Here is a 27,621-nt window from a genome sequence, read left to right on the forward strand (position 1 = left end):
GCTGATATGGCTGCAGAATTGATGGGTAGTTAGCAGTTGGCTATTATTAGTCTAAACAAGCTGGCTGTGATGGTTTGAATGAAAATGGACCCCATTGGCCCACATGGAGTGGCACTATTAGGAGGTGTGGCCTTGTTGGAGTAGGTGTGGCTTTGGTGGAGGAAGTGTGTCATTGAAGGCAGTCTTTGAAGTTTCTGATGCCCAAGACAAACCCAATGTCACTCTCTCTTTTCCTGCTGCCTGCTGATACAGATGTAGAACTCTTGGCTACTTCTCCAGCAACATGTCTGCCTGTGTAGCCATGCTTCCTGCCACAGAGACAATGGACTAAGCCTTTGAAACTGTAATCCAGTCCTAACTAAATGTTTTCATTTATAGAGTTACTGTGGTCATGGTGTCTCTTCACAGTAATAGAAACCCTAACTCAGGCACTGGCTTCAGCATGACATTGGCATTTTATTTATTTGTTTTTGAGACATAGTCTCACTGTGTAGACCAGGTTTGTTGATCTGTCTTCTTCTGCTTTCTGAGGACAGGGTTAAAGGCATAGGCCCTACTACTTTGATATTCCAAAAGTTCTTTCCTATAACAAAATCAAATATCTATAACTATGTTTTTCTCAAAGGTCCTTAGTAATTTCAATCTTTTATTATCCAAATAAAACATTTGCTAAGAAAAATCAGAAGAGACAAGTAAGTGAAAAGAAAAACAAACATGTCAACAATAATCCCACCACATTTTTGTGGCATCAGTGGAGATTTTTTCCCCCTCTAAACCTATGAACATGCTTCGGCTCTTCATGCCTGCTCACAAACTGTTGTTAATAAACTTTTACCAGTCTACCTATATACACCCTCAGGAGGATAAAACTCAGCTGAAGGCCAACAAGGAGCTATAGGACTCTCTGAGGACTGACATATACTATCACCCTCTTTCTTGTGTGTGTGCTCATACTGAATCCATCTGGGAAAGGAGGAAGAAAAGGGGCCTTTCTATGAATGATGGAGTATTTACTTTAAAAGGACTGTGTCAACATGAGAGGAGATAGCTAAACTAGATGAGGCTGAGCTGCCTCTGCCTAACAAAATAAGTGCCACACCCATCCCTCAGCCTCATTCCACAGCTCAGTGGCATCAAGACCTTCATCAACTCTCTGTCAAAGACATGAAAGAGACAGAAGCTATGTCTGTCAGCTTTGTGCCACTGTGACTGAAGACCTCATGTTAACAAAGGAGAAAGCGTTCATGGCTTCAGTCCAGGCTCATCTGAGCCTCCGGCTTTGGGACCTGAGGCCACACAGAGTATCATGGCAGTGGGGGCATGTGATGAGTGGTTGTTCACCTGTGGTGATGAGGAAACTGAGAGAAGGGGGAGGAGGAGACAGAGAAAGCACACTTAATTGTGGTGGTTCATCCTGTAATGCCAGAACTTGGGAGGCTGAGGCAGAAGGGTCACATTGAACTCAAGGACTATCTGAACTACTAAGGTGAGACCCTGACTTAAGAACAATAAGAAAAATGAGTTTTGAAGAAAATATAGCCTTCAAAGCCATGTCCCTAATGACCACTTCCTACATTTAGGGCCCCATCTTAATTTTCCAATCAGCAGTGAACTCAGCAGTGGGTAAGCCCATTGATGAAGTTAGTATCTTCATAAACTACTTAGAAATAACACCATCAGATTTTTCCTCAAGGCCTTCAAGCACAAGCCTTTGAGGACATTTTATCTCCAAACCATATATGTTAGTTTTTTGTTTTGCTTTGTCACTTGATACAAGGTAGGGTCATATTTTGGGAAGAAAGAACTTCAACTGAGAAAATGTCTCAATCAGACTGCAGACAAGCTTATGGGCATTTTCCTGATTAACATTTATGGGGGAGGATTCAGGGTATTGTGGACAGTGTCACCCCTGGGTAGGTGTTCCTCAGTGCTATAAGAAAGCACATTGAACACGATGCAGAGAGCAGGGCTGAAAGCAACATTCTTCCACGGCCTCTGCTACAATTCCTGCCTGCAGATTCCCACTTTGAGTTCCTGCCCTGACTTTCCTTCACAATACACTGTGACCATAAGCCAAAGGAAACCCTTTCTCCCACAAGATGCTTTTGGTCATGTTGCTTATCACAGTCAAAGAACCCAAACTAGGACAGCATGGCAGAAGTACCTCCAGATAGGGACCTAAAACCACAATGCTCATCAGAGTCCAAGCTGACAGGTTACTAAGTTGGAAATCCAAGCTTCAAGTTTTCACATCCTATTCATTTGATAATGCTAACTTTGTAATAAAAGAAGCTCTAAGGTTGGCCCAAAAGAGTCCATGTTTGCTCTTCTCTGTAGGCCATTCCAAATAAGTCCTCTGTGTCATGAGAGCCCGAAGCTTGTGGTACCTATTGGGAATGTTGTCCTGTGGAATGGGTTCCAGCAAGATCAGGATTAAGTTATCGGATCCTTCGTGGAAGAGATTGTGATGGGCAAAGTAGAGTTCATAATGGCACCACTCACTCTGGATGAAGTGGGGAGACAACACAAAGATGGACTTGTAACTCTTCTCGATGAAATGTATGATATTCTCCACGATGCTCTTGCCAGGGATAAAGTTTCTCTCGTGGAGACAAACCCGTATGCCGTCTTTCTCTAGGTTTGGCAGTAATTCATTCTTCACCCAGGCGGAATCATGCTCACTGTATGAGACAAAAGCATGGAACTGGAGAGCCCTCTGGAGCTCCTCTACGGGGATGTTCCTGGCCCTGCGCCGGGTCTGTGTCCACTGACACACCATCCTGAGGTACCAGGGCAGATCTAAGCAGTAGCAGAGGAAAGCCACAAAGGCAGCCAGCACCAGCAAAATGGCCCCGATGGTGACAATCAGCAGACCAGTATCACAGGACAATGGAGACATGTGGAAGTCCTGCAGTAGGGTCCCCTGAGCACTTTCTGGGAAGTCACATGAGTAAGAATCAGGCCATCCCTCTACCACTTCTGATACTTGGCCTATGCGTTTGACAAATTCTCTCAGCTCACATGTGCACTGGAATGGGTTGTTCCCTGCTGCTATGGACCTGATCTTCTGACAGCTCTGGAAGAAATCTGCTGAGGGGAGGGAAACTGAATTGTGCTCGATGGCCAGCACAGAAAGGCTGCTGAAGGCCCCACATCCAGGAAGTTCCATTAAAGAATTGGATGCAACATTGAGTTCCTGTAGAGCTTCTAGTTTAATGACTTTTTGAGGAATGCTTTTTATTCTGTTGTTGTGAAGGTCAAGGACCTTGACCTTGGGAGGCAAGCATCTGAAGACAGAGCCAGTAAGTACATTTGAAGACAAATTTAACACTAATATGCTCTCAGCCCACGAGCATGTTCCCTCATATGCACGAGAGTCCAAGGAATTCAAACTAACATCCAAAGTTTCCAAAGAGGCCATATTTTCAGTCATGAGAGCTACCTTGAAAAGGTTCTTCAAGCCATTCTTTTGTAAGATAAGTGTCTGCAGTCTCTTTAAAGTGGGGCAGTCTTGGAAAACACTGTCCGTGAAAACGTTCTGGGTAAAGTTCAGAAACACAAACGTGCTTGGGGACGGAGGGCAGAGCATATGAATGAAAGGTGTGTCTGCGATGGTCAGCTTCCTGATATTCATGTTCACAAACACAGAGTACAATGCCTCCTTTGAAAAGATAAACACCTGGTTTGTAATGTGCTCTATTGTCAATGCCTTCAGTACTGTCTTGGAGGAAGTAAAATTTTCATAATTGATGCTTTGAATTATCGTTAAGTTGTAAATGTTGAGGTACTCCACCGGCCGCGGCCAAAGGAATTGAAAAAGTTTAACCAAGCACTTCCAGGTTGTTTCCACATGGTAGAGAGTCAAATTTAATAAGCTTGGACCTCTGGTGAGTTCTAATAAAAATGTAATTAACTTTTGACAGTTTCCATCATTCAATTTAATATTACTCAGTTGTAAACATCTCAAAGCATTCACAGATATGTTCACTTGCACAGAGAACAAGCTATTTTGATGAAAGACCAAATGGAGAGCCTTGGTATTCAGAACCTGAAGACTTTCTGTTTCGCCGTCTTTTACATGATAACCCACCAGGCCCAGAAGAATGTAGTTTAGGTGCAAGTGAGCGACTGGGAGCAGATCCAGATGCCGGAACTTTGTAGCGCTTAACCCCAAGAAACTCAGCTTCGTCAAGTTGCCAAACTCCTTATACACGGGCAACACATCAAAGTCATTGAATGAGAGGTCTAAATGCTTCAAGCTCACCACAGGGCAGCAAGAGATGTTTCGCAAGTGATTGTGGGAGATATCTAGGTATTCTAACTCCCGGTTGAATTTGAACACATTGAAATCAAGCTTTTGGATTCTGTTATGGGAGAGTCTCAGGACCCTCAACTCCAGCAGGATGCTGACATCAGACATCTGAAGCTCCTGGATAGAGTTTTGAGACAAATTTAAGGCTTTTGTTCTTGGTGGCAGGTCTTTCGGGACATGAGTAAGGTTCCTGTCTGAATAGTCTACTGCAGGCTCCAGTTCATCAGAGGACTGCATCAGGCTTCCGACTATCAAGGCCAGGATGCAAACAACATGAAAACTTCCCACGATGGGTTCTCTGTCTCGGGTCATGTTGCAACGGCTATCCCAAAGGATCAGCACCATCTTCACAGCATTTTTACATGAGTTCAAGCTCTAGAAATGAGGTAGATAAAGATTAGGCAATGGCTTTTCAGCTTCCATTTCCCAGAATTTCAAGTGCTTCCCTCATCCACTCTAGAACTTATCACTATCCTATGGCTTTGTCTGTTATTTTCTCAGTCTATAACTACAGGGGACAACATGAACTTTTAATCAAAGTACCAAGGTTACATGTTTTGACTAGTCTGGGGGCTTCCAAAAGGATGTTGGGGGGCATCCCCTTTGTTTCCCACTCAGACCTATCTCAGGGCTGGAGCAACCTCCTGGGTGGCATTTGTCAAAAAACAAAATTTGAAAACAAATACTAGCTGCAGCCCCCTGAGTCAGAGGTAACAGAGCATAGACATACCAAGGCCAGAAAAGTAAGAGAAAGGAAGAAGGGATATACATATGGTGATATATTACTTGCCTGAGGATTCAGAAAAGCAAAGTCAGCCTCCAGTTTATAGAGATCAGGTGGTGACACACACCTTTAATCCCAGCAGCTAGAAACATGAGGTGGTGGTACACACCTTTAATCCTAGGACTCGGGATTAAGAGATAGCCGGATCTCTGTGAGTGAGTTCAAGGCCACCCAGATCTACACAAGAGTGAATCAGTCTAAAAGAGAATTAGAGCTCACACCTTTAATCCCAACATTCAGGAAGTATATAAGAAAGAAGCCAGGTCTCAGTAGGAAGCATCCATTCTCCAGTCACGCTGAGGAGAGGCAGCAGGATCAGCCCTTTCAGCCTGAGGTAGTGGTCAGAGCTAGTGGCCCCCTACTTTGCTTTCCTGTTCTTCAGTTTGAAGTTTGAACCCCAATATCAGCCTCTGGGCCTTTTATTATCATTTCATATATATAAATATATATATATATAATGGGTTGACATACACATACACACACATAAATATATATATATATATATATATATATTTGTGGGGCAAGAAGAGAAAGGAAGAGGGGATGGAGCCAGGGGAAGGGAGGCAAAGAGGCACAAAGGCCTCCACACAGATACACGCAAGAGCCCACACCATTCAGGCTCTGAAGCGCACAGAAAAATGTCTGAGTCCCATAGGGGACAGAAGCCAGCAAGAGACTGTGCTCTAGCCTTTGGAGTCAAAGAATTCTCCACAAACAGCTTGACTCTCACAGCCGCCCCCTGCCCTGCCTGTTGTGATACTATCAGGTTGACAATCCGGCGTCAGCACACATCTCAGGAAAACAGAGGCACTTGGATCCTAGCAGACGTTCATTTCACTTGTTCCTTTGATGCCTGAGATTTATTTTCAGTCTCTGGGTCTGAGCGTTTGACCCATGCTTCCTGAAGAGGAGTATGTATTTCTCCAACAGCTATTAGCCTAGAGGCTACAAACTGAAGGAAATGAGATTTCAGCACAGAAACTTTGAAGTTCCTATATCTAACACAAAATGGGAGAAGAGAAAATTTTGTCAAAACACCTGGGAGAAGCCAGTCGCAGTGACGCAAGGTAATCTTTGCCCTTGAAAAGGCAAGGGAGTTGAGAGTTTTAGGCCAGCCTTGGCTATGTAGGGATAGCATGCTTCAGAAAGAAAAGAAAAAGCACATGGAAGAATCTAGAAGTGTGTAAGGCTAAAGTATGTCAGCCAATAACTATTTTTTCAGAACCCAGAAGGTTTCATACGCATCATGTTAGATCACAGACATTGATGTGCATATCAGTGGCATTGAGTGACAAGAAAAGATTACCCAAGTGAGATACGGAGACGAGCTCACAAGCTTGCAGACCTCGTGTTTCACTGAAGACACATGGTTGAGACCACGGGCTGGCTCTACCCTCCTTCAGGTTCTGTTCTATATGTAAAATTATGTGTGAGCTTGGGGCACCAAGGTGAGCATTTCTTAAATAGAGGCTTGTACTGGGGAATGACTAGGAACAGGCTTCCACTATTCACAGTTGCTTAGTTTTGCTCACAGAGTGATCCACTGTTCATCACTGGAGGGTCTGCTGGGAATGGCAAAATGGTCATGAGATAAGCGCTTCTGGGTAGAAGAAAGCTCCCCTCTGCCCTGCCACACAACCTGTCCCACACAGCCACCAAAACATCCACGAAAATTCACAAACACTTAGAAACCCACCTTGGCACCAAGAGGGAAAAACAGAAGAGGGAGGCAAGAGGTCAGAATTATATGATAAAAAGAGAGCCCACCATTGCTGGCTTTGACATGGAGGAAGGACTTGGCTTCATCTGTTTGCTTGCTGATGCATTGGGAAATTAGGAAAATTCCTTCTTAAAGTTCTGGAAGCTGAGAGTTGAGTGCAAGCATCTGGTGAGAACCCCCTTGCTGGTGGGGACTCTTTGCAAAGTCCTTAAGTCATCCAGACCATGATGTGATGAGAGGTAACAAGCTTGTCAGCAAGACAGAGAAGGGGGACTCTGCAGCAAAGCCACTCCCTCTACAGCTCACTAACTTACTAACCCACAAATAGGTTGGTGCTTCCATAAGTGCTCTGCTGAAGACCCTGCCTCCACACGCTATTCACACATGACTTTGGCGATTAGGTTTCTAGCATGTGAATTCTGTAGATCAATACTTAAGCCATAGGGAAGGTCACGCATGCAGGTGGCTTCTAGAAACTGGAAGTGACAAAGGAACTGCTTGCTCCCCAACGGTCTGCAGGAAGAATTCAGCCTCACCGATGCCTTGATTGCAGACCTACAAGACTTGCCTCAGATGCCTTCATGGAACTGGAGAGCAACGAGTGTTCCTTGTTGTGAGTCCTGAGCTGGCAATGATTTACCACAGCAGCAGCAGAACAGACTGGGTTGACCCATCTTCTCCATCAAAACAGGGTAGTGAGCACTGTCACTGGGATCCCCAAACACACTTGGAAGTGTGCAATCAGACTCGTGAAGCTGAGGAGGACAAGCTCCATGGTAGCAAGGAGTGAAACGCAAGCCCCAAGAGAGGCCAACACCCTGGAAAGAGAAGAAAAAACTGGGTAGATATTCATATTATACGCCCTTAGAAGGGGGGGAGGAGAGTCTAAAACAGTGGCTGGGGAAGGGAGGGTCAATTTTCTTCCAGGGTAGAGCCCTGGGTAGGTCTGACACATCCAGCAGAAGGTCGCATACCCAAGAGTGTATGGGTAGCACAAATCGGACTTGATGGGTTTAGGGAAAAAAGAGGACACTAAGGTGGGTGGATAGGGATGAAGGGTGGAACAGGAAGGAGCTGGGGGGGGGTAAATACAACCAAAACACATTGTATGAGATTGCCAAAGAACTAATAAATTAGAACGCATTGTATGAGATTGCCAAAGAACTAATAAATTAGAAAAATTTAAAACCCACGTGAAATAAACCCCAAATAAAATGTCATATGCAAATAAGTGTGCTTGTATTATTTATAGTATGAATGCACACATAAAGAGCGCCAACCTCTTCAATAGGATAGTAGAGGTTCCATCCTACAAATTCCTCGCCGCAAGGACACATATGGGTCCTGAGGGTTGCTCGAAACCTCAAGCAGTTCTCAGGGTACCCATTCTGCGAAGCAGCGCAGTGTATACGTAGTTGAGGGGGCAAAGGGAAGGTATCACTGGAAAATTCAATAGTCTATGTTTCTTTAAAGAAAGTATGAGAGGACAAGAGAAAGACTTTAATACATCCAACGAAAAGTGAAAGAAAAAAGAGCAGTCAACACAACCCCTATTTCAAAACCAAAAAAGGTGGCGGGAAGAGGGAGTCTGTGAAAGTTAAAGCTACCAGAAGGGGAAGAGCGGCTAATAACCGCAGGCAAGGGCGAGCAAGAAAAGAGTTTTGTCATGAAGCCAACACAAACCCGAGAGAAGCCTGGCTTTGTCACACTTTGGGTGGAGGAAGAGCGCTGAACTCAAAGTTACAGAGGTTGGGAATCCGGTCTCGGTCACTTTCACCATTTAAATGTTTGCTCAGCGTCCTCTATGAACAACTGGACGGTAGAAACTAGTGCTGGGCATATGAAACCACACAGGTTTTCCTCCAAAATGCTCACAAACCAGTGAGAGGTACGGATCGATTAAAAATTATAGTCCCACGTGACTGGGAAACGAAGCACTGTTCCCATACATCCAGCACAGTGGGCAGCCACCACCACAAATGACTACAAACTTCCTGAAAGGAGAAAACAGCCCAAACCAGGAGGAAAAAAATAGTCACACGAGTCTGCTGGCTTCCTTGGCTACTGCTGAAAGGCCAGCTGTTTTCTGTCCAGTGTTAAGTCACACTATTTATCTTACGTAGTTCAAAAGACAGCCACACTTTAAAACACCAATCTCAGAGAATTGTGGTTGCAAAAATTTCCAAGAAAAGTTACCTATTCCCTACACGGCCGTTACCATTTTCTTTCTCGTTTGAAGCGTCAGCGCAATAATTTGAAAAATTCAGAAAAGCCTTCTTACTTACCAAGACTTTCTTCTCCGAAGAGAAAGTAACCTCCGAAGTGCTCTGAAAAAAATAAGTGCTTGACCAAGCCCAGTCCTCAGCCCGGGGACAGTGGTACGTGAGGGGTTTGGCGCCATCTCTTGGCCCTCGGTAGAACTGCCCCACGAATAAAATCATTCCAAAGCAGAGCTGCCGTATAAATCAACGTATAACTAACTCCTAGGATTCATGTAAGCAAGCAGATTATGGAAATTTTGGGAATTACTAGAAATATTTATCTACTGTACGTTTTGCCTTTTTTGCGTTTTCAGGATGAATTTTAAATCGCTACCAGGATAGAAAGTTATGAGACTCGGTTCTCAGCTACCAGGATCCTTCACACCGCCCACCCCCACAGATTGCCAGGGTTATTCAATCATGGTTTGATTGAGTGGGACTGACGGAGATCCTTTAAAAGTAAAATAAGCTTAACTTCATGGTTAGCTTTTTGGAATATCAATTTTTTTTGTGGTTGATACACATTTAGCCTGACTCCACAGTCTGGCGGTCATCTGATACTATTGGCTGTTCTAATTTTTAATCCTGGAAGAGCAAGCAACTCTGGGACCCTTCTAGACCAGCTCAGAAATTAGTTTTCTAAAGATCGTTTAGAATTTAGGAATACTTCCAGTAAGGCAGAGAGAATGACGGGCTAGCCAGACCCTACTTTCAGGAGGAAGGGAAAAGCAACCTCTTACTGTTCATCTTTCCTCACCAAACCTAAGAGGAAGTCTTCTCAGAACGGGAAGGCTCAGCAGAGAGTGAGGGGGTTGGGCTGGCAGCCAATGAGCAGCAGGTATGAGGGGTGACACTGGGAGAGGGGACATAGGCAGAGGGGAGAGGAGCCAGGGAGACTGGGTCTGCTTCTTAAGAAATCACATGATGCAGATGTACACACACAAACTTGTGTGCATGCACGCACACACGCACATCTACACAGAGGCACGTGTGCACACCACTGAAGATTGGTCACATGACTCGTGTCTCAACTGTATTGCATAATAATGTTGACATTTGGGAAGGTAGGCACTTTTCTTACTGAGGCTGTCACAATTCTAAGAAACGCCTTTAATGGGGAAGCTAAACCAGTCGAGTTCGTGTAACATGGAAGAGACCACATGACAGTGAAACGGGCAAGATGAGAACACATCGGGCTGAGTTCCTCCTTGGCTACTTTCGAACTGCGAGGCTTTGGGCAATTGTGCAACCTCACTGAGATTGCTTTTATCTACAGAATGGTCAGAGCTGTGGTTTTCACCAAGCAGCTGGAACGGTGATCGACACAAAGGAGAAGCCAGAATACGGGATTTGAGTCCCGTGAAAGCCGTGTTTTTAAATGGGGAAGTAGAAAGATCATAGGACATTGTGACCAAATGAGGCAACGCAGGCTGCAGGACCATGGCCTGGCCCACATCGACAGGGCTTGTCTTCCCGCCAGCTTTACCCTGAGCACTTTCCCTGAGCACTAACCTCACCGCGGTGCTGGGAGAGAAACACTTTCACCGCCCCTACCTCCCACTGGCTCAGGAGCACTAGGCAATGGATGGTGGGGCCAGGGGCAGGGGTGGGGGTGAGTGGGGGGTGGGAGATGGGGGGTGGAGGGAAGCAACCCCAAGACTGTGTGCTCTGCATGACAGTGTACCAGGTTCCAAGTCACAGAAGGAGGCACGGACAGACAACCATCTGACTCAGAGAATGATGTTCAGAGCAGATGAATGCCAGAGGCTGGAAGGGAGAACCACCATGCCTTCATTTCCAACTTTCTGACTTCTGGGACTTTAAGAAGAACAAATTGCTGTTGTACTAAGCCACACGCCTGAGGGTGGTTTATTATGTCGGCCACGGGAGAGTAATACCAGGATTGCATACATATGCTGAACACATACAACGCTTTTCTCAGAATTCTTGTCTTCCAGTAGAACTCAGAGATTTCCACTGACTATCGTATGTCCCTTTGTCCTTAAAAAAAATAACATATACATATGTCAATTTTTTTGAGATAGCATCTCACAGGTGGGCTTCAAATTTGCAATTCTGTGAGTTCCAGGACAGCCAGGATTACACAGAGATACCCTCTCTCAAAAAAAAAAAAGTTCAAATTTTGCAATCCTCCTGTCTCAGCTCCCCAGTGTTGATACTGTAAGCATGTGCCACCCTGTCCAATCTTGTGTGTTGTGTTATTTTTATTTTTAAAATGCCACAGTGGGGTACATAAGACAACATGGCCCAAGGCCAGCTAATATCCTGTCCCAGTTCAGACAAGAGCAAAACATTATTAAGTATTGATATTAAAGTTAATTTGCTATTGAGTTCCTGGGGGTGACAAGCCATGGCCATATAAAAAATGTATTTGTAATAATACCACCATATAATAGTATCCAAAATATGTAAGATTTTCAGCAAATCATTATAAATGTGACTGAGAAACCCAAAGAGAGGACAAAGCAAGCCAAGCGCATTAACGATAGATGGAGAGCAGAGAAAGCAGAAACAGGTCTTACATGGGGATGTACAAAGCCAAGCCTCCTCACTGCCCTTGGGAAAATACAGACACAAATCCAGACACTTGGTGATACCAAGCCGGAGTGAGAATGTTGGGATACAGGAGCTTGCCAGGGGCCCTGGTTTTTATAAACGGTCCAAGGAGCCAGGCACTGATACCATTTTCGAAGCCCTTCTATGACTATGCTGGAGCTGTAGGAGAATCTAGGAGCTGAGACCCTGCACACTTAGCCGGGTGTCGGGTTTCCTATCTGAACTCTCACAGGGGCCTGGAGGTGTCTGTCCTTGACTTTCTTCCTAATTTCCCCATCTCTGTCTTTCCCACCAACATTTGAAACCAGTCCTTGAAATCAGTCTGTCTGATGCTTCAGATTTAGTGTTTCATTCACCAAGTTGAGCACCAGCCCTTGGCTTAATTCTAGGGTTTTCAGTGGTTATGTAGCAAACCCCTGGTTATATCCCAGGTACTTTTAATAACAGTGGCTACACTCCAGCCATGACCTGATTTGTCTGTGCCTGACTTCCATTCCCACCTTAAGTCTTGCCCCCTGATGCCAACAATCCCCCGGCCTCACTGCGACGCTGGGAAGCATCACGACCCATCCCTTAATTGTTCCTCTGTAGTATGTATCTACCTTATTTATCTCTCCTCAATGCAAGTTAAGCTGCTCTCTTCCCTGGACCACGGAGCCAGAGGTGCTTAATGGAGTTGGGAGTAAATGCCTGCACCACCTGCTGGTTATCATGTGAAATGCATACTGTGTCCTAACCTCAAGGGGATGCAGTTCTACCAGACTGACCACCGTCCTTCCCTGGCCCAAGGATCTCCTACCCTTCCTCCCCAACCCCCAACCTTTACTTGTTCTCCTTTACTTGTCTGACATTACTCCCCTTCTTCATTCTTGACTGATGATGCTTCATATTGCACGAAGGAAACAGACCTCTCCAGAAGTGCTCTGCCCTGTGCAAAGCCCTGCCAGCCTACCTGAACTGTCTCCTCACTAAGTCACTCTTGCAGTGCTCCTCTCTGCTCAACATTATTCTGCACACGACGCTTCTGTTTCTTCACTGCTGGAAAGCAAATCCCTTACTTTAAACGCACAGCCTCCTCATCCTTGTTACTCCTCATATCAGAACACGGCTGATATTTTCAGTCACTGTCAAGCAAATCAGCACTCCCCGCTGCTCAAGAAGGATAACTCTTTTTCGAGGTCATAGACGGACTATCATAATGACAAACAGTGGTCAAGTTTCATTTTTTTCCGTCTAATTGGGATTATCAAGCAGCATTTTACATGGCCAGGACATCTAGAAAAGTTTTCTTTCTAGGCGCTCTGGACACCCATCTTCCCTCCCCTTTACTTGAATTAATTCCCCGTGAACTCACTGGCATTACCCCCCACCCCCTTAGGTTCTTTCTGTATCAAACTTCTTTTCTTTAATTCCATCCTTTCTCCTGGCATCAATGACTCTCAGTAACCATCTCCAACCCAGATTTCCCTGAACCTCAGACTCTTCCATCAAGGCCTGCCAAACACTTGTCAAGCCGTTTTTGTCGAAAATCAAGCCCTTGAATCCATCTCCCAAACTGCCCTTTGCATCCTTTTTCATCTGTCTTTGATCTTTCCACTCTCCAGAATCTCAGTCCAAGGTCCTGGGAGTAATTGGTAATTCCTTTCTTTGGTTGAAGCTATCCAAATTGACATCCAATCCAAGCACAATTCTTTCCTGGGTTTTCTTCAAAACAGAGTCATAAACAAAGCCCTTCTCATGCTGAGTCTCACAGTCTCATGATGATGAGATTGCTAAGTCAGGCTGTCATCACCATCAATGGTTCACAGGGATAAGCAAAGTAGTTCCTTAGTGGCCTCTACAATTACCTCTACCCATTCAGCCCCATCCACTCCAACCCAGCTAGACTCAGACCCTATAATTACAGTATCCATCTACTAAAAACCGCAGGGCTTCCCTTCTACTCAAAAGTATAGATGAACCCCAATCCTTCTCACCCACGGTACTCTAGGCCTTATAGGTTCTACAAAACCTTAGTTCCTCCTGGTATAGTATCAAGCTAGCGCCTTCAGAGTAGAACCCGCACTGCTTGCTATGTAATACACGCTTTTGTAAGGTTGTGTTGAAAGGCTGGAGGATGACTCAGGGGTTAAAGTACTTGTTTCAGAAGTGTGAGGCTTGGAGTTCAGATACGCAGAATCCCATTAAACACTGGGTGGGCTTGGCAGCCCAGTGTAATTCTAGCCTTGACAGGAGGAGCTGGCATCCTCAGAGCAAGCTGACTGTTGAGACTAGCCTTATCCGTGAGCTATGGGTTTGAATAATAAGTCCTGCCTCCTTGAGTAAGGTAGAAGAGTAATTGAGGATGATTCTCAACATCAACCGTGAACTTCCATATGCCTGTGCTCCCACATATAGGCCCACATACATGAAGACATGCTCACGTGCACACACACACACACACACACACACACACACTACATATATACATGAAAAGAGAAAAGGAAAGAAAAGCATTGAATAAATTGTTCAACCATGCTGAATCACAATGGATGGCAATTGGGACACGTTTGGTAAAGGCGGCCTGACTCTTCTATTTCTAACCTCTTGGAAGAGAATATATACAAAGATAATTATTGCAGCATTCTCTTTAAATGAGTGAAATAAGAAACATACTAAATATCCACTAACTAGAAAACTGATGCATTGTGACACAGAATGGATATCTAAAAGACATCAGAATGAGTGTTCTAGAGCTACGTGTATGAATGAACTTGGTAATTCTCAGACAAAATTTGATGTGAGAACTGGGGATGTAGCTAAGTTGGTAGACTGATTGCCTAGCACACAGAATGCCCTGGCTGTGATCTCCAGCACCATATAAATTGGTTATAGTGGAGAATTCCTGTAATCTAACACTGGGGAGCTGGGGAGAATCAGGTTTCTTTTCCTTCCTTCCTTCCTTCCTTCCTTCCTTCCTTCCTTCCTTCCTTCCTTCTTTCCTTCCTTTCTTTTTGTTGTTGTTGGTTTTTCGACACAGGGTTTCTATGTGGAACAGCCCTGGCTATCCTAGAACTCAATTTGTAGACCAGACTGGCCTTGAATTCATAGAGATCCACCTGCTTCTGCCTCCTGAGTGCTGGGATTAGAGATGTGTGCCACCATGTCTGGCTAAGAACCAGGAGTTTAAGGACATCTTTGTCTACATAGCAAGTTTGAGACTAGCCAGGAATACTTGTGACCCTATCTCAAATAAACAAATAATTTAATGTTAAGTTATGAGTATATATAGTTATTTGTAAAATTCAAACTAATATATATAATTTAAATAACACATAGCATTTAAATAATTTTTATATATTTATAGGTGAGGATATTGGCAGTAAACACTCAAAAATATGAGTGAAGGGATTCACAGCTACCTCAAGGCAATGGGGACCTTCAAAGAAAGTGGATAAAGGAAGGAAATAGATTCTTAACACTTTTTCTTTTGAAACAGAATTTCTGAAATAAATATGTCAAAAACTTAAGACTTGATATATTTGAGCCTCATTATGGCATATTCTCCCTTTTTTGCCCGCAAGTAAGTATTTGTCCTATTATAGACTTCTGTGTGTTTCAAACAGTCCAAGATATTTTAAATCAATGAAAAAAATTAAGTTTTGAAGGAAAGAAACATCTGGAAAAGACCTGGCTGGATCGGAAGCAGCTGTCTTTGAATACAGGATATAATTTACAGTGCAGCAGGGGTGAGGAACCGTCTTGTTGCTAGGATTGTTGGGTTGATAATTCATTGCTGAATAGGCATGGCATTTGGATTAAAGGAGGAAAAGGAGGCCCTCCCTGTCTGACTGAGCTGCCACCCTCAGCGGAGTGGCAGGTGCAGCAGAGACAATGATTGTTCCTAGGCAGGCACAGAAGTCCAAGAACGAATGCTGACATCAGTGGTTCATTGAAACATGCCTGGGGCACAATTTAGTAAGGGTCACAGTTTCAGAACTGGAAGAAAAGGGGGCAAAAAATACTCCGTGCTCTGTTTTCGAAATGAAAAGTGGGGTTCAGGGGCTAAGCACTAGATTGGGTATTAAGTTCTGGCTTAATTCACAAAGATCAATCTCTAAATTGAGGTTTTCACCCTTCCTCACATCCATATAACTTTCCAGTTTTTCTATGAATATAAAAATAAAAAGCATTCATTAGCTTCAATTTCTTTTTTCCATAGGGAAGATATAAGGAAGGAACCGGAATGACCTGATCGTAGATTAATTGGATCCATTGTTATACAAACGAAATATAATGTTGATCTTCCAACTCCTTGATTGATACATGTTGACCAAGAAAGATGGATGTCTGCAGGGTATCCCTATGAAGCTCAGATCAGCCTCAAGTTTTCTGTGGGGCCCTGGCTGATCTCGAACTTTCAGTTCTTCTGCCTCAGGTCTTCTGAGTTCTAGATTTATGGACACACCCATCGTCCCCACCTTCAGCATCTTGCCATTTTTATTAAAAGAAAGGAACTGTCTATGTAAATATGTGCTTACACAATGGAGGAAAACTACAGTAGAACCCACACACTCAAAAATGATAGTGAAGTCAGGTGGTGGTACCCACTTTTATTCCCAGCACTTGGGAGGGGGAGGCAGGCGATCTTTGTGAGTTCAAGGCCAACCTGGTCTACAGAGCGAGTTCCAGGACAGTCAGGACTATTACACAGAGAAACCCTGTCTTGAAAAAACAAACAAAAAGGATACTGAGCCGCACATGATGACGCATCCCTGCAATCCCAGTGACCATTAGGCTGAAGCAGGAGGATCACAAGTTCAAGGACTACTGGGCTGCATATCAAGACCCTGCCTCACAAATGATATAATTAAAAAGGGTTAGGAACATAGCCTGTGTGTAGCATTTATTCTGAAGCCCCGTGTTTAATCCCTAGTACTGCCAAAAAGATGTTGATAAAAAAGATGATGACAAAAGTGACGTTAAAGGGACTAGACTGAGGTTGTTGCCATTTTCTTTAATGTTGGATTTATAACTTATTTAATTTTTAGGTAAAGGTATTTGTCTTTATTCAGATAAGGCTGAATATATAGTATTAATGTGTACAAATTCACTGCTGATTGTAAAAGAGCAGAAAAAACTGAAAGGCTATACGATATCATGCATTATTTAAATGTTATAGAATTCAAAGGAATAACATATTCTCACCAGAAGTTGGCATACGTTTGTGAAAATCAGGCTAGAAGATTAATGGCTTTTTTTAGTAGACAAAGATTAGGATGAAAATAAAATTTTTCTTCCACATAAAGATGCATTTCAGATGGTTTATAAGTGACATACAAAAGTAAGCAACTAATATAGGCTGGCAGCAACCAGCAACGACCAGGGTCTGAGAGCTCAGAACAGACAATACCAACACCATGGAGGAGCCAGTAAGACTTTAGCCCCATTTGACAGTCTCAAAAGAGAGGAAGACAAAGAAAACAAGACCAAGTTGACAGAAGCAAATGGAAATACCTTAACTAGCTTAGAAACCCAAAAGCATCAGTCTTGAATGTCTCTACTTGGAGCCCTTCCCACTCTGAAAGTTCTTTCTCATTTTTTATTAAATGGAAAAGAAACAAGTAACAAACTTTCTAACAAAAGTCAACTGTCTATACTAAAATTAAGAACGCCTGGTTGGTGAGAAATCTCCCTAAATACACAAAATCCTATTCTAGGGGTTTCTTTTTTCGATTGCCCAGAAATGGACAAGCAATTCCTCAGGGTGAGTCCTGTCCTGTCCCAGGACAGCCAGGGCTACACAGAGAATCCCTGTTTCCAATATCACCCCTCCCCCAAATGGTAACCAGATACAGATATGTGGCACTTTATACACAATGAACTGGAAAAATCAGAAGGTTTAGCAACACCAAATGCCGGTGAGGGTACAGAAAGAGAAGCCCCAAGAAGGAGGCCTGTCCCCATTCAGAAAAAAATAAACTAGAAAACCAGAAAAATGAACCTCTGTAATCCACAGTCCCATCCTGGACAAGCATGTCAGAAAACTATCCCAGAAAGGGACACAGCAAGGATTTTGCTATGGCCTGAAATACGGTTCCAAGGAGCTGGAGGTTCAGACATCCGTCACTTAAGGTAGTGTGTGAGTAAAATTCATCATCATTATTGGATCAGAGCAGATCAGAGCAACAAAAGATGTAGTAGGCATCTACAAGGTTAGATAATCACTCATACTGACTGAAGACAGAGTGTCTACTGCGTAATGTCATCTAGGTACAGTAAAAAGCATACACACTCAGAAACGTATCTTATAACAACATTCATACCCAAAGTTATAAACACATTAAATAGGTACTAACAGAAGGGAGGGCATGAAGGAGAGCCACAAAACTAGAGAAGACCTAAGTGCAATAGCTGTGTGTACTTGGGTGGGGCTTGGATATAGATGCCAGGAGGTGTGTACCAATTATTGGGTGGCATCCTAGAAGAATGGATGTGCAGGGTTGCAGACACAGCTACCGTTATCTGTATAAAATTACCCCACTTGTATGCCCGGTACTCCTCTTTGGAGTGTGTGTCCTCACTTGTTGATCTCCCTGAAACCGAGGCTTCCCACCAAGAAATGCACCTCAAGCAAACTGTGTTCCCAAGACCCAAGTGAGAATTAAAGTAACCGTTGGCCCCCAGTGTGGCACCTACCTAAATACAACTTTCATTTAGTTTGCTCACTCGATGAGTATAGTTGCGCAGGACAGTTATTTGATGAAACGAAGGGCAATAGTGAAGGGGAATGGCAGAGAGCTGGGGTCTTCTCTATGTCCCAGGGGCTATCACACACTGCACAGCAAGCGAGCACAGCCGCAAGCTGTCTAGGGCAGCCACAGCCTGGAACTACCAAGTCTCCAACCGTTTGAGCCTGGGATCAACAAGGGACAGATCAAATGTCACACTTTGGTTTTACCTCGGCTTTATAAATTCTTAGCACGTGCTTGACTTTTTTTCCAAAAAAGAAGATGTGACTAGTGAAAGGAATAGGAGAAAAATTAGCCTTAAACACATCAGTCAGAAAGATCCACTGTTTCTGAATTGTTTTCGCTAATTTTTATATGAATCGTGTACACATACATATTTACAAAAGTAGTCCCTACTAATGCATGCATTTAGTTAGCTTCCGCCACCCCTAACTAATTAATCATTTAGACCCATATTAAGGAAGGCCTTACTATATGGCCTTCATCGAAATAAATCATGCTTTTTGATACAGCTGACCTGATTGTTTGGAGTTACTATAGTTCATATCACTAACCCCTGATTGTGAGGTATCCAGAGTGCATCCGGCTCTCCACAGCCTAAATAGTTAAAATCAACACGCGAGCACACACACACACACACACTGTTTGCTCAGGACAAATACATTTTCCCATTCCAAACACAGATGTACAATTCCCTCACACGCTAAAGAGATTGAACTCGATTCATATTTCCAAGTTGGCCTTCCTTTTAGATTCTGTTTGATTGCTTCCTTTTGTTATTGTTTTTAATAACATCCCACTCCCACCTATGACGTGATCAGAGAATTCCACCTAACTTAGAACCTGGGGATCCCACGGCGTAGCCCAGGGGACCTCTTCCTTAGGACTGTGTAGGGCTTTCCCGGTGTTTGTAAAGGAAGGCAAGGGACCCGGCGCTGTGCGGTACCACCGAGCTGGGACAGCTGAGTTCGCCGCAGGTCAGGTTGCAGTTGGGCCGGGCCAGGGTGTAGGCGGGCGGCCCGGGGCGGGGCAGCTCGGCCAGTCCCTCCCCTGCAGCCGCGTCCCCGCCGGTCCTGCCGACGTGGCGGGGCGGGACCCGGGGCTCCCGCGCGCACTCGGCGGCCAAGCGGTAAGAGCCCGGGGCGCTTTCTCCCCATCCCCCTTCCCGGGCGGGCGGGGACCCGAGCGCCGCGACCCCTGTCTTCCATGGGTCGTGAGAAGCCTGCGGCGGAGACAACCAGCCTGCTTGGGGACGAAGGTCGGGGGAGGCGCGGGCGGCGCGGCCGAGGGCCCTGCGTGGGTGCGGGAGTGTGAGTGTGTGTGTGTGAGTGTGTGTCGCTCCGTGTCCACGCTCATGCACACACCCACACGCCCGCACGCCGGGTCTGCACCCTCGCCCCGCCTGGAGCTCCGCGGAGCCGGATGCCAGAGTCTTGGCACTAGCCAGTCTGAAAAGTTTCCCCAAGCGTCCCAAGTCGAGGGGCGAACGATAGGGTCCTCCCCGGGCAAAGCGCAGAGGGATTCAGTCCCTGCAAGGCAAAGGCCTCTATCCCTAGAGTGTGCATGCCCTCGCCCTCGGGAAACTGAGCTCAGGCCTTGGTCTCCATCCTGGTCCATCACCCCTCCCCGACGTTCGCCCCCCTCCCGCTAGCACCGCCTGGATTCCCTTCTTGGTTCCCTCTTCTCCACCCCAAATGCAGCCCCTCTACCCAGCCCGCTTGTCTTCGTCAAGGAACCTGGTGAGTATTTCCCAGCCCTGAGTCAGTGCCCGGATTTCACTGGCTTTTCTTAAAGGAGGACTTTCTGCAGGCTATGGGAGTACTGTTTCCAGGCTGGACCTCTTGATGGAAGCAGATGGCTTTTAAAACCAGCACCCCTTGAACTCCTCCCTGGGACACTACATCCCAATGCTCTCCAGGCTTCCTAGAGGCTCCGTCCATCCCATCCCACTTTCCTAGGCTTTCCCCTGCATCTCTTCTATTAATTCTGAGATGCTCTGATTAACTTCTTACATGGAAAGCCATCAGTGAAGGACTCTAGGGTTGGAATCCGAAGCATAAGTGAGCCAGTGTAGAAGGATTCAAAGCAGGGAGACGGACCGTCCTGAATCTTGGAGATTCAGACGTGTTAGCAGCTTTTTTCTTTCATCAGACCAGGCTTATGCGAAACACCGTCTCTTTCAAATCAATATCAGACGCAGTATATTTCAGTTCGGTAAATATTTGTGGGTCAGAGTGAAGCAAGGTCTTGTGGGTCACAGGCCTGAAGGATGACATAGAAGAGACTTCTAAAGGCGGCAGAGAAGTCCGTGAAAGTCTCAGAAGAAGAGAGACACGGGAACAGTTCGTTGTTTGGAGGGTGTGGAGTTACAAAGCGCAATTGCAGATTAAGGGTGACACTAGATGTTGGGTAGCTAAGGGACTGAGAATTAGCCTGACAGGAAGGCATGACATCAGTGGAGGCAGCCAGCCTGGAGGCTTAGGAACACTGTGAGAATAGTGAGGACCAGCGTGGGGAGGCAAAAGTGTAACAAGTGTTGAGTTGCAAGAGACAGGTGGCCTTGGATCAGGAAGGGTCACCGGATGCCCCTAGTATTCGTTTGTTTGATTATTGGTTTACTTATTGTGTATTTATGTGTGTATGAGTGTTTTGCTTGCATGTATATCTATGAGCCATGTACATGCAGCACCCATGAAGGCCAGAAGAGGGCGTTGGATCCCCTGAGGGTGGAGTTACAGAGGGTTGTGAGCTGCCATGTGCTGGGAATCCAACCCTCCTGGGTCCTCTGGAAGAGGCTCTTAACCACTGAGCCATCTGTCCAGGCCCTCTTGGTTTTTAAACAAAGCAAATATAGGTCTCTCTGGTGCTTCAGAAAATGCCTGTCAGGTGTAGAGTCAGGCCTGGGGGCTGAGTGTGTGCACTGTGAAAACTGGACAGGTCTGAGAGCCTCTCTGGGGGTTCACCCTGTCCTTCTCTGAGCCTCACTTTTGTAAGGTAAGGGAGGCAATCGGCAACAGAGCATGTAACTGTATTTGCATCTCACCAAGTGAGGCCATTAGAAAAAGAAAAAAAAATTTTCCCTACTGCCATTACATTCTCATGACACTCTAAAACCAAGAAAAGCACAGACACTAAATGGCGTGATGAAGGCAGAGCTTACTTTGAATAAATTTAGATGTATGAAAGCCTTGAAACCCTGTCCTGATGTTTCTCTGCACTCAGGACTTGGGAACAAAGTTTCCAGATCATGTTATCCACTCCAGCTTCACAGAGGAGGGAGCCGGAAGCCCAGGACAGTGAGCCAGACCCAGAGGCCACCGCTTAGCCCTTTCAGCTTCAGAATCCACCTCAGTGTTCTGCCATGCAGCCACACGGGTGTAGCCTCAGCCACACAGATGTGCACCGACTGTCCAGAGCTCACTTGCGATCCTAGGTCTTTGCACATACTCCTGCCAGCCTGAAGAGTTATGCCAAAGCCATGGTCAGGGTCCTCCCACGCGCTAGTCCAGGGGTATTGTTTATTTTTATCTTATTTTGCATAGTTCTCTTTCCATTTTTCCTTCCTTCCTTTTAATTTAATTTGTGTGTGTGTGTGCTAGGAATCAAACCCAGTGCCTTGCATGTGTTGGACAAACACTCTCCCACTGAGCTGCCCTGCATCCCTGGGTAGCTTTTTAATGGTTTTGTTTTAGCCCCTCACAAATTTCTCATCCCCCATGCGTTCTGCTTACTTAGGGTGCTGTGATGTAGCTGCTCTGATGGGTCTAGGAGTATTTTAGGTGACTAATGAATTGGCTCATGAAAAACTAACTTATTCCCACCCTACAAAGGCTTCATTATGTCTCCCCCTTCCTCTTCTTGGAGCTTCCTGAAGCGCCCTCCTTGTTTCTGTGGGTCAAAGCCACGGACATGGCTGCAGAGATCAGTTTACCAAACCAAAATCAGAAGAGACTTCCAACTGTGCCGATAGGAAGTGATGTACCTATCCCTGGACACGGCACATTTGCTACAGCTGAGTCCTGCATGCTTCACCAGTCCCTGCTTGGAAATAGCTGCCCATTTAGAGCACAGTTTCTGGTGACAAAGGGCAGTCTTAAAACTGATGACCTGTTTCACATCCCAATATCATTCAGAACCAGTGACGGTCAGAACAGGCAGAGGGTTTGGGATGTAGCTCAGCTGGTAGAATGCTTGCCTAGTGTGCCTGACACCCTGGGCTACATCCACTGTAAAAACAAATGTGTTGGTGAACATCTGTAATCTTACACTCTAGAGGTGACATCATCAAAGATTCAGGGTTAGCCTTGGCCACAGAGCAAGACCAGCCTAGGCTAGATGATATCCCATCTTGAAAAAAAAGTAAAATAGAAAGAAAAGGCAAAAAAGATTGTTTTGGTAGATAATAGAGAAAAATCAGACCTATCACAGAAAACATAACTAAATAACTATATAAATAAATGAAGATTAGGAGTGTAATTAAATGTTAAAATAGGCTTCGCCCTCACAACCATTTTGGCCTTTCTGGGGAGTAGGCATCCTGTAAATTCATTTTAACAACCCTGCACTGAATGCCTTGTGGATTATCCTTTGCCTATTTCCAAAAGGCTGGTTTTTGTTGGTTGAATACAGTGCAGACACCAAGAGACCTTTAATTGCAGCAGTGGTCCTTGCCTGTGGTCCTTGCTCAGCATCCTTTTAGGTCTATATTCTAGAGACAAGGCTGGGCCAGTGCTCAGCTAGCTTCAGGTTTCGGAGTTCTGCAGTCAGCTAGAAGCTCTAGAAAAACCCCATCCCAAAGGACCTTGGGCTGCTGGCTCGACATAATCTTAGACCCTGGGCATGGAAGGACAGGGGTCACCAGTGCATCGTATCTGCTGGAGCACATGTCTTAGAAATAGCTGTGTCAAGTGGAAATGCATCTCTACTTTATTCAGTTTGGCAGACCCTAAAACATACATCCAAGGGGAAGACACCCAGTGATAAACTTTGAATGTTTGCTAAAGACCTCTGGGTATTGTGTCCCTGGATAGAGCAACATAGGTATTAGTCAGTCATCTTAGGATATAAATTAAAATTCATTAGCATGTGTATAGGTCATATGGCGTATCACAGTATATTACAACACCTGTGAGTGTTATAATAACATAATTAATACAAATAATAAAAGTGTCCATTGTGGTTTTTCATTTGCCCATTAGTGTTTGTCATGGCCACATTTGTTCTCATATTCCTGCTTGGAGAAAAGTTAAAATTGTTGCACGTGGTGATACATGCCTTTAATGCCAGCACTGGGGGGTGGGGGAGGGGGGCAGAAGCAGGCAGAGTTTGAGGTCAGCCTGGTCTACATAGCAAGTTCTTACCAGATAGTAAGACCCTGTTTCAACAAGAAAAAAATAAAAGCTAAAGAAAAGTAAAGTTCATTGGTGCTTCTTAGTGATCCAGACTGGTAGTAAGGGTGTTCAAATTAGTATACAAAGAAATAAAAGCATCAGATAAGGTCTATGACAGGCTATAGTTGAAAACAAAACAAAATAAAAAAGAAGAGCTAAAACTACTGTTGATGTGTGGACCTGCTGTTTCTTCTTGAAAGATGGGACAAGAAGACAAGAGTAAGAGAGAGAAGTCTTAGGCACCCGGCCTGGGGCTACATAGTGTGCTAGGCTCAAAGGCTGGTGTTTCCATTGGGTTTGGTTTGTGTGGCATCTGCAGTGATTTGCCACTACCGAGAGCCGAGAAGCCATAACTGCATGTGAACAGAAAGGTTCATCTGTGTTCAATAAAAGTTTATTTACCCAAGCAGGGCAGGGCGAAGGGCAGGATCTGAGCAGCAAGTCGTACCTTGTCAGCCTCTTACCCTTGTCAGCCTCTTACCCTTGTCAGCCTCTTACCGTAGGCCAGGCCCAGCTCCCTGAGTTCTCGTTATCAGCTCCTAAATGACAGTAGCTTTTCAAGTGTCCCTGCTAGCCAGTCCATGCTGTCCTGCCCCTGTGACCCAACACAGCAGCCCTCCAGTGGCCTTGAGCCATCTTTACTGCTCCAACAGGGTTTTAGACAGATTCCTTGACTGCCCCCAGCTAGCCCTGACTTCCGTAGACTTCACACACCAGCGAGAGCAGAGGGAATAACCTTTGCCTTTCCCACCTGTAGACTTGCTTACAGGAGTGTTGAGTTCCAGTACATACTTTGGTTTAAAAAGAGACATTCCAATTTAATTTTAGAGTTTGTATTTAAACTTAAATTTTCTTCCAAAGCTCATGGGCTCACAGGGCCCCTAACTTGGCACTGAAGAGAGGTAGCAACTTCAGAAGTGGGGCCCAGTAGAAGGAGTTGCAGCCATTGGGAGTGTGCCCTTTAAGGAATTCCAGCCTTTGGGAGTGTGCCCTTTAAGGAGCGAGTGAGACTTTAGTTCTTCCGCTTTGCTTCCTGAGTATGAAGTGAGAGGACTTGGCCACAAAGTGACATTCATTCTTCTTATGAGGTGTGACTTTGATCAGAAGCTATGAGCTAACCAGGCATAGACCAAACCCTCCCAAGATGTGAGTCAAAAATAACCCTTCACAGGTTGATCATCTCAGGGGTTTGTTATGGTGACAACACGTCTGAGGTGTGAAGGACATCCCATCATAGAGTCATTTGGAACCACCTTCCATAAGAGTACAGGCATTCTCTACACAATCTTAAGTGCTGAGCATATTTCTTGAGCTTCCTGATATATGCAGAACACACATGTAAAATATATATATAAACCGAAGATCCTAGTTTTTATTGAATTTACATTATAAGAGCAATGCCTCAAGTAACTTTAATCAGATAATTCTAATTGTCCAAGATGCGGTAGAAGCAAAGCACTCTGAGAATCCAGAAGAAACATTAAATCTAGTTGGGAGACACAAAGAATGAAGGACATGATGGTTTTACCTGGACTTTAAATATATGTGCAAAGCAATCCGTCGGCCCAATTCAGAGAGAATAAACACCTAACAGACTTCTTACCAAAGCCCATAGAGCCATCCATGGTGTCATCATAGACATTGCTTTGCCTGTGCTGCCCATTACAATAACTACGTGTAGCTCACCTGCCTTTTGCTGGGTCAATGCTGCCCTGGCAGCCAGGCTACTTGACCCAATTAAACCCATTGCATTTAATTCATTCAGTTGAGCAGAAGAGCGATGCCAAGGCCCTTGGAATGTGCAGACACATTCACGACAGACTGCAGCTGGCTATATAACTAGACCCAGGAGGCAAAGACTATGGATTTGGGGAATAGCCCAGGGAAAAAGGAAAACCCAAAGGTGCAGTCACATGCAGGTCCACAATGAGGGCCTGGCAGTGAAGTAGGAAATCATGGGCATGGCTTCCAAACACCAAAAGCTCTGAAGTGATTCAATCTCAAGGTCAGACATTTCTCAAACTCTGCCATTTACTAAAAGTGTATCCTCTAAGCCTCGGTTTTCTGATCTGGAAAATGGAGCTCAGTGTATCTAACTCACAAAAAAAAATACATTTGCATAACCTGGTCACTGCAAGCACTCAGTAAATCATAGCTCTGAGTATTTTATATTCTCTTTTTTAATTTAAAATTTTAATTTGAGAATTTTATGCAGAGTACTTTACCTCATTTCCACCCGTCTCCCCCTTCAACTCCTCCCTCGTCCTCCATTCCCTCTAAATTCATGACCTCTTCACTAATGATTACTACATATGTGTACTTACATGTGTGTAAATATGCACACACATGTGTTTATATGGATACAACCTGCTGAGTCCATTTAGTGCTACTCATATGTGTATTTGGCTATGGCTGACTGCTTGGGCTTAGGTAACCTATCAGGGGTCCATCCCTGAAGACCAGGTCTCCTCTGCCTGTAGCTCTTCATTTAGAGGCGGGGCCTTGTGACATTTCTCCCACCCACTTCAGTTTGTCAGCTGGTGGTTGTCGTTATGCAAGTCTTGACTGGGCAACCATATTGTTAAGATTTCATGGGTACAGCTTCCCTGACATTTATGGAAGACACCATGTCACAGCAGTTGTCCTCATCATCTGGATCTCACCAGCTTTCTGTCCCCTCTTGCACAGTGTCCCCTGAGCCTGAGGTGTAAGAGTTGTGTTGTAAATGGATTGACTGGTGTCAAGCACCCCACAGACCAGTTTTGACTTTCTGAAATAATCTTCATCTCAGCTTCTTTGACGAAGGGCAAGAACTACTTGTCTATGGGCACAGGGATAAGGGTTTAGAATGTAGCTAGAAATTGTACTGGTTTAGGAAAATGACAGGCAGTAGTGGTTCTCTTTAGAGTCCGTGACTTAGATATACTATGTTTTCTTAAGAAGGTGAAGGTTTCCTGAACAACAGCACTGAGATTTTAAGCCTGTTGTTGGCAGAAATGTAGGATTTGTTGTGAGAAACACACAAGACAAGGAGGCCAGCCTTTAAGAATAAGATATGGAAAGATGTCCACTTGACCACTAGAATTACTTATCTGGGTGTAGACCTTTCTCTATGTCAGCATATTAAGCTATAATTCACTGATCATAAAATCCACATTTTATGGAGTTTCCCGTGTTTAGGCATTCTGGCCAGTGGTTCTTGGTGTATTAGCACACCTATACAGCCACTGCCACCATTCAACTTTATAACATTTTGTCACCTCCAAGAGAAACCTCATCTTCATTAGCTGTCCCTTCTCGTTCCCCTCTCCTTAGTCCCTTAAACCATCACTCATCTATTCCATGTCTGTGGAACAGGGGCAGGAGTCTGAGAGCCACAATGAGCTCTTACCTGTTACAAAGGACTGTGGTCACCAGGAGCCATGTGTGTCCTTAAGTCCTTCTTAACTTGTACACAACTTATACAGCACACATTTACGGTTTAGAGGTCAGAAGTCAGACGTGAATTTTCCCTGGACTTAGATCAGATGTTGGCACGGCTGGTTTCTCCTAGTCTCTGGGAAGTAAGGGTGGTTTCCTTGCCTTCTTCAGTCTTCAGTGTCTGCCTCAGTCCCTGGCATGTTGCCCTTGCTTTATTTTCAAAGTGCATCACTTCAGTCTCTGCCCCCTGTCATCATGTCACCTTCTTCTCCACATGTCACTCTGCTTCTCCATCATGTCCAACTTTCTTGTGTTCACTCTGGCAAGGACACTTGTGACTACAAGGAGCTTGTGACTACAGTTAGGGCCACTCAGAGAAATGAAGACGACATTCCCAGGCCAAGATCTTCAGTAGCAACCAGTGTT

General features: G+C 44.8%; 2 protein-coding genes across 4 annotated transcripts in view; one reads left to right on the top strand and one right to left on the bottom strand.

The window, feature by feature from the left end:
- Window positions 1-633: 633 nt before the first annotated feature.
- Window positions 634-9,260, bottom strand: Tlr6 (toll like receptor 6). 2 transcript variants are annotated; one of them, XM_040747104.1, is made up of 3 exons: window positions 9,102-9,260; window positions 7,353-7,634; window positions 634-4,687 (listed from the first exon to the last, which is right to left on the bottom strand). In XM_040747104.1, the coding sequence occupies exon 3, from the start codon at window positions 4,655-4,657 to the stop codon at window positions 2,255-2,257; it is 2,403 nt and encodes an 800-aa protein (XP_040603038.1). In that variant the 5' UTR covers window positions 4,658-4,687; window positions 7,353-7,634; window positions 9,102-9,260; the 3' UTR covers window positions 634-2,254. The 2 variants fall into 2 exon arrangements, with proteins under 2 accessions (XP_040603038.1, XP_005139282.2); XM_005139225.4 differs by having other exon boundaries at window positions 6,864-7,634; window positions 9,102-9,258.
- Window positions 9,261-19,433: 10,173 nt separating this feature from the next.
- Window positions 19,434-27,621, top strand: part of Fam114a1 (family with sequence similarity 114 member A1) — a 59,980-nt gene continuing 51,792 nt past the window's right edge. Inside the window, exon 1 of one of the 2 annotated variants that reach the window (XM_005074381.4) lies at window positions 19,434-19,514. The gene's annotated coding sequence lies outside the window, so the exon portion shown is untranslated. Of the gene's footprint in view, window positions 19,515-19,978; window positions 20,125-27,621 lie in introns of those variants that run through there. The other variant, XM_021229704.2, reaches the window with a different exon arrangement.

This window comes from Mesocricetus auratus, unplaced genomic scaffold (genome assembly GCF_017639785.1).
Source record: "Mesocricetus auratus isolate SY011 unplaced genomic scaffold, BCM_Maur_2.0 Super-Scaffold_100006, whole genome shotgun sequence".
Taxonomy (NCBI): Eukaryota; Metazoa; Chordata; class Mammalia; order Rodentia; family Cricetidae; genus Mesocricetus; species Mesocricetus auratus.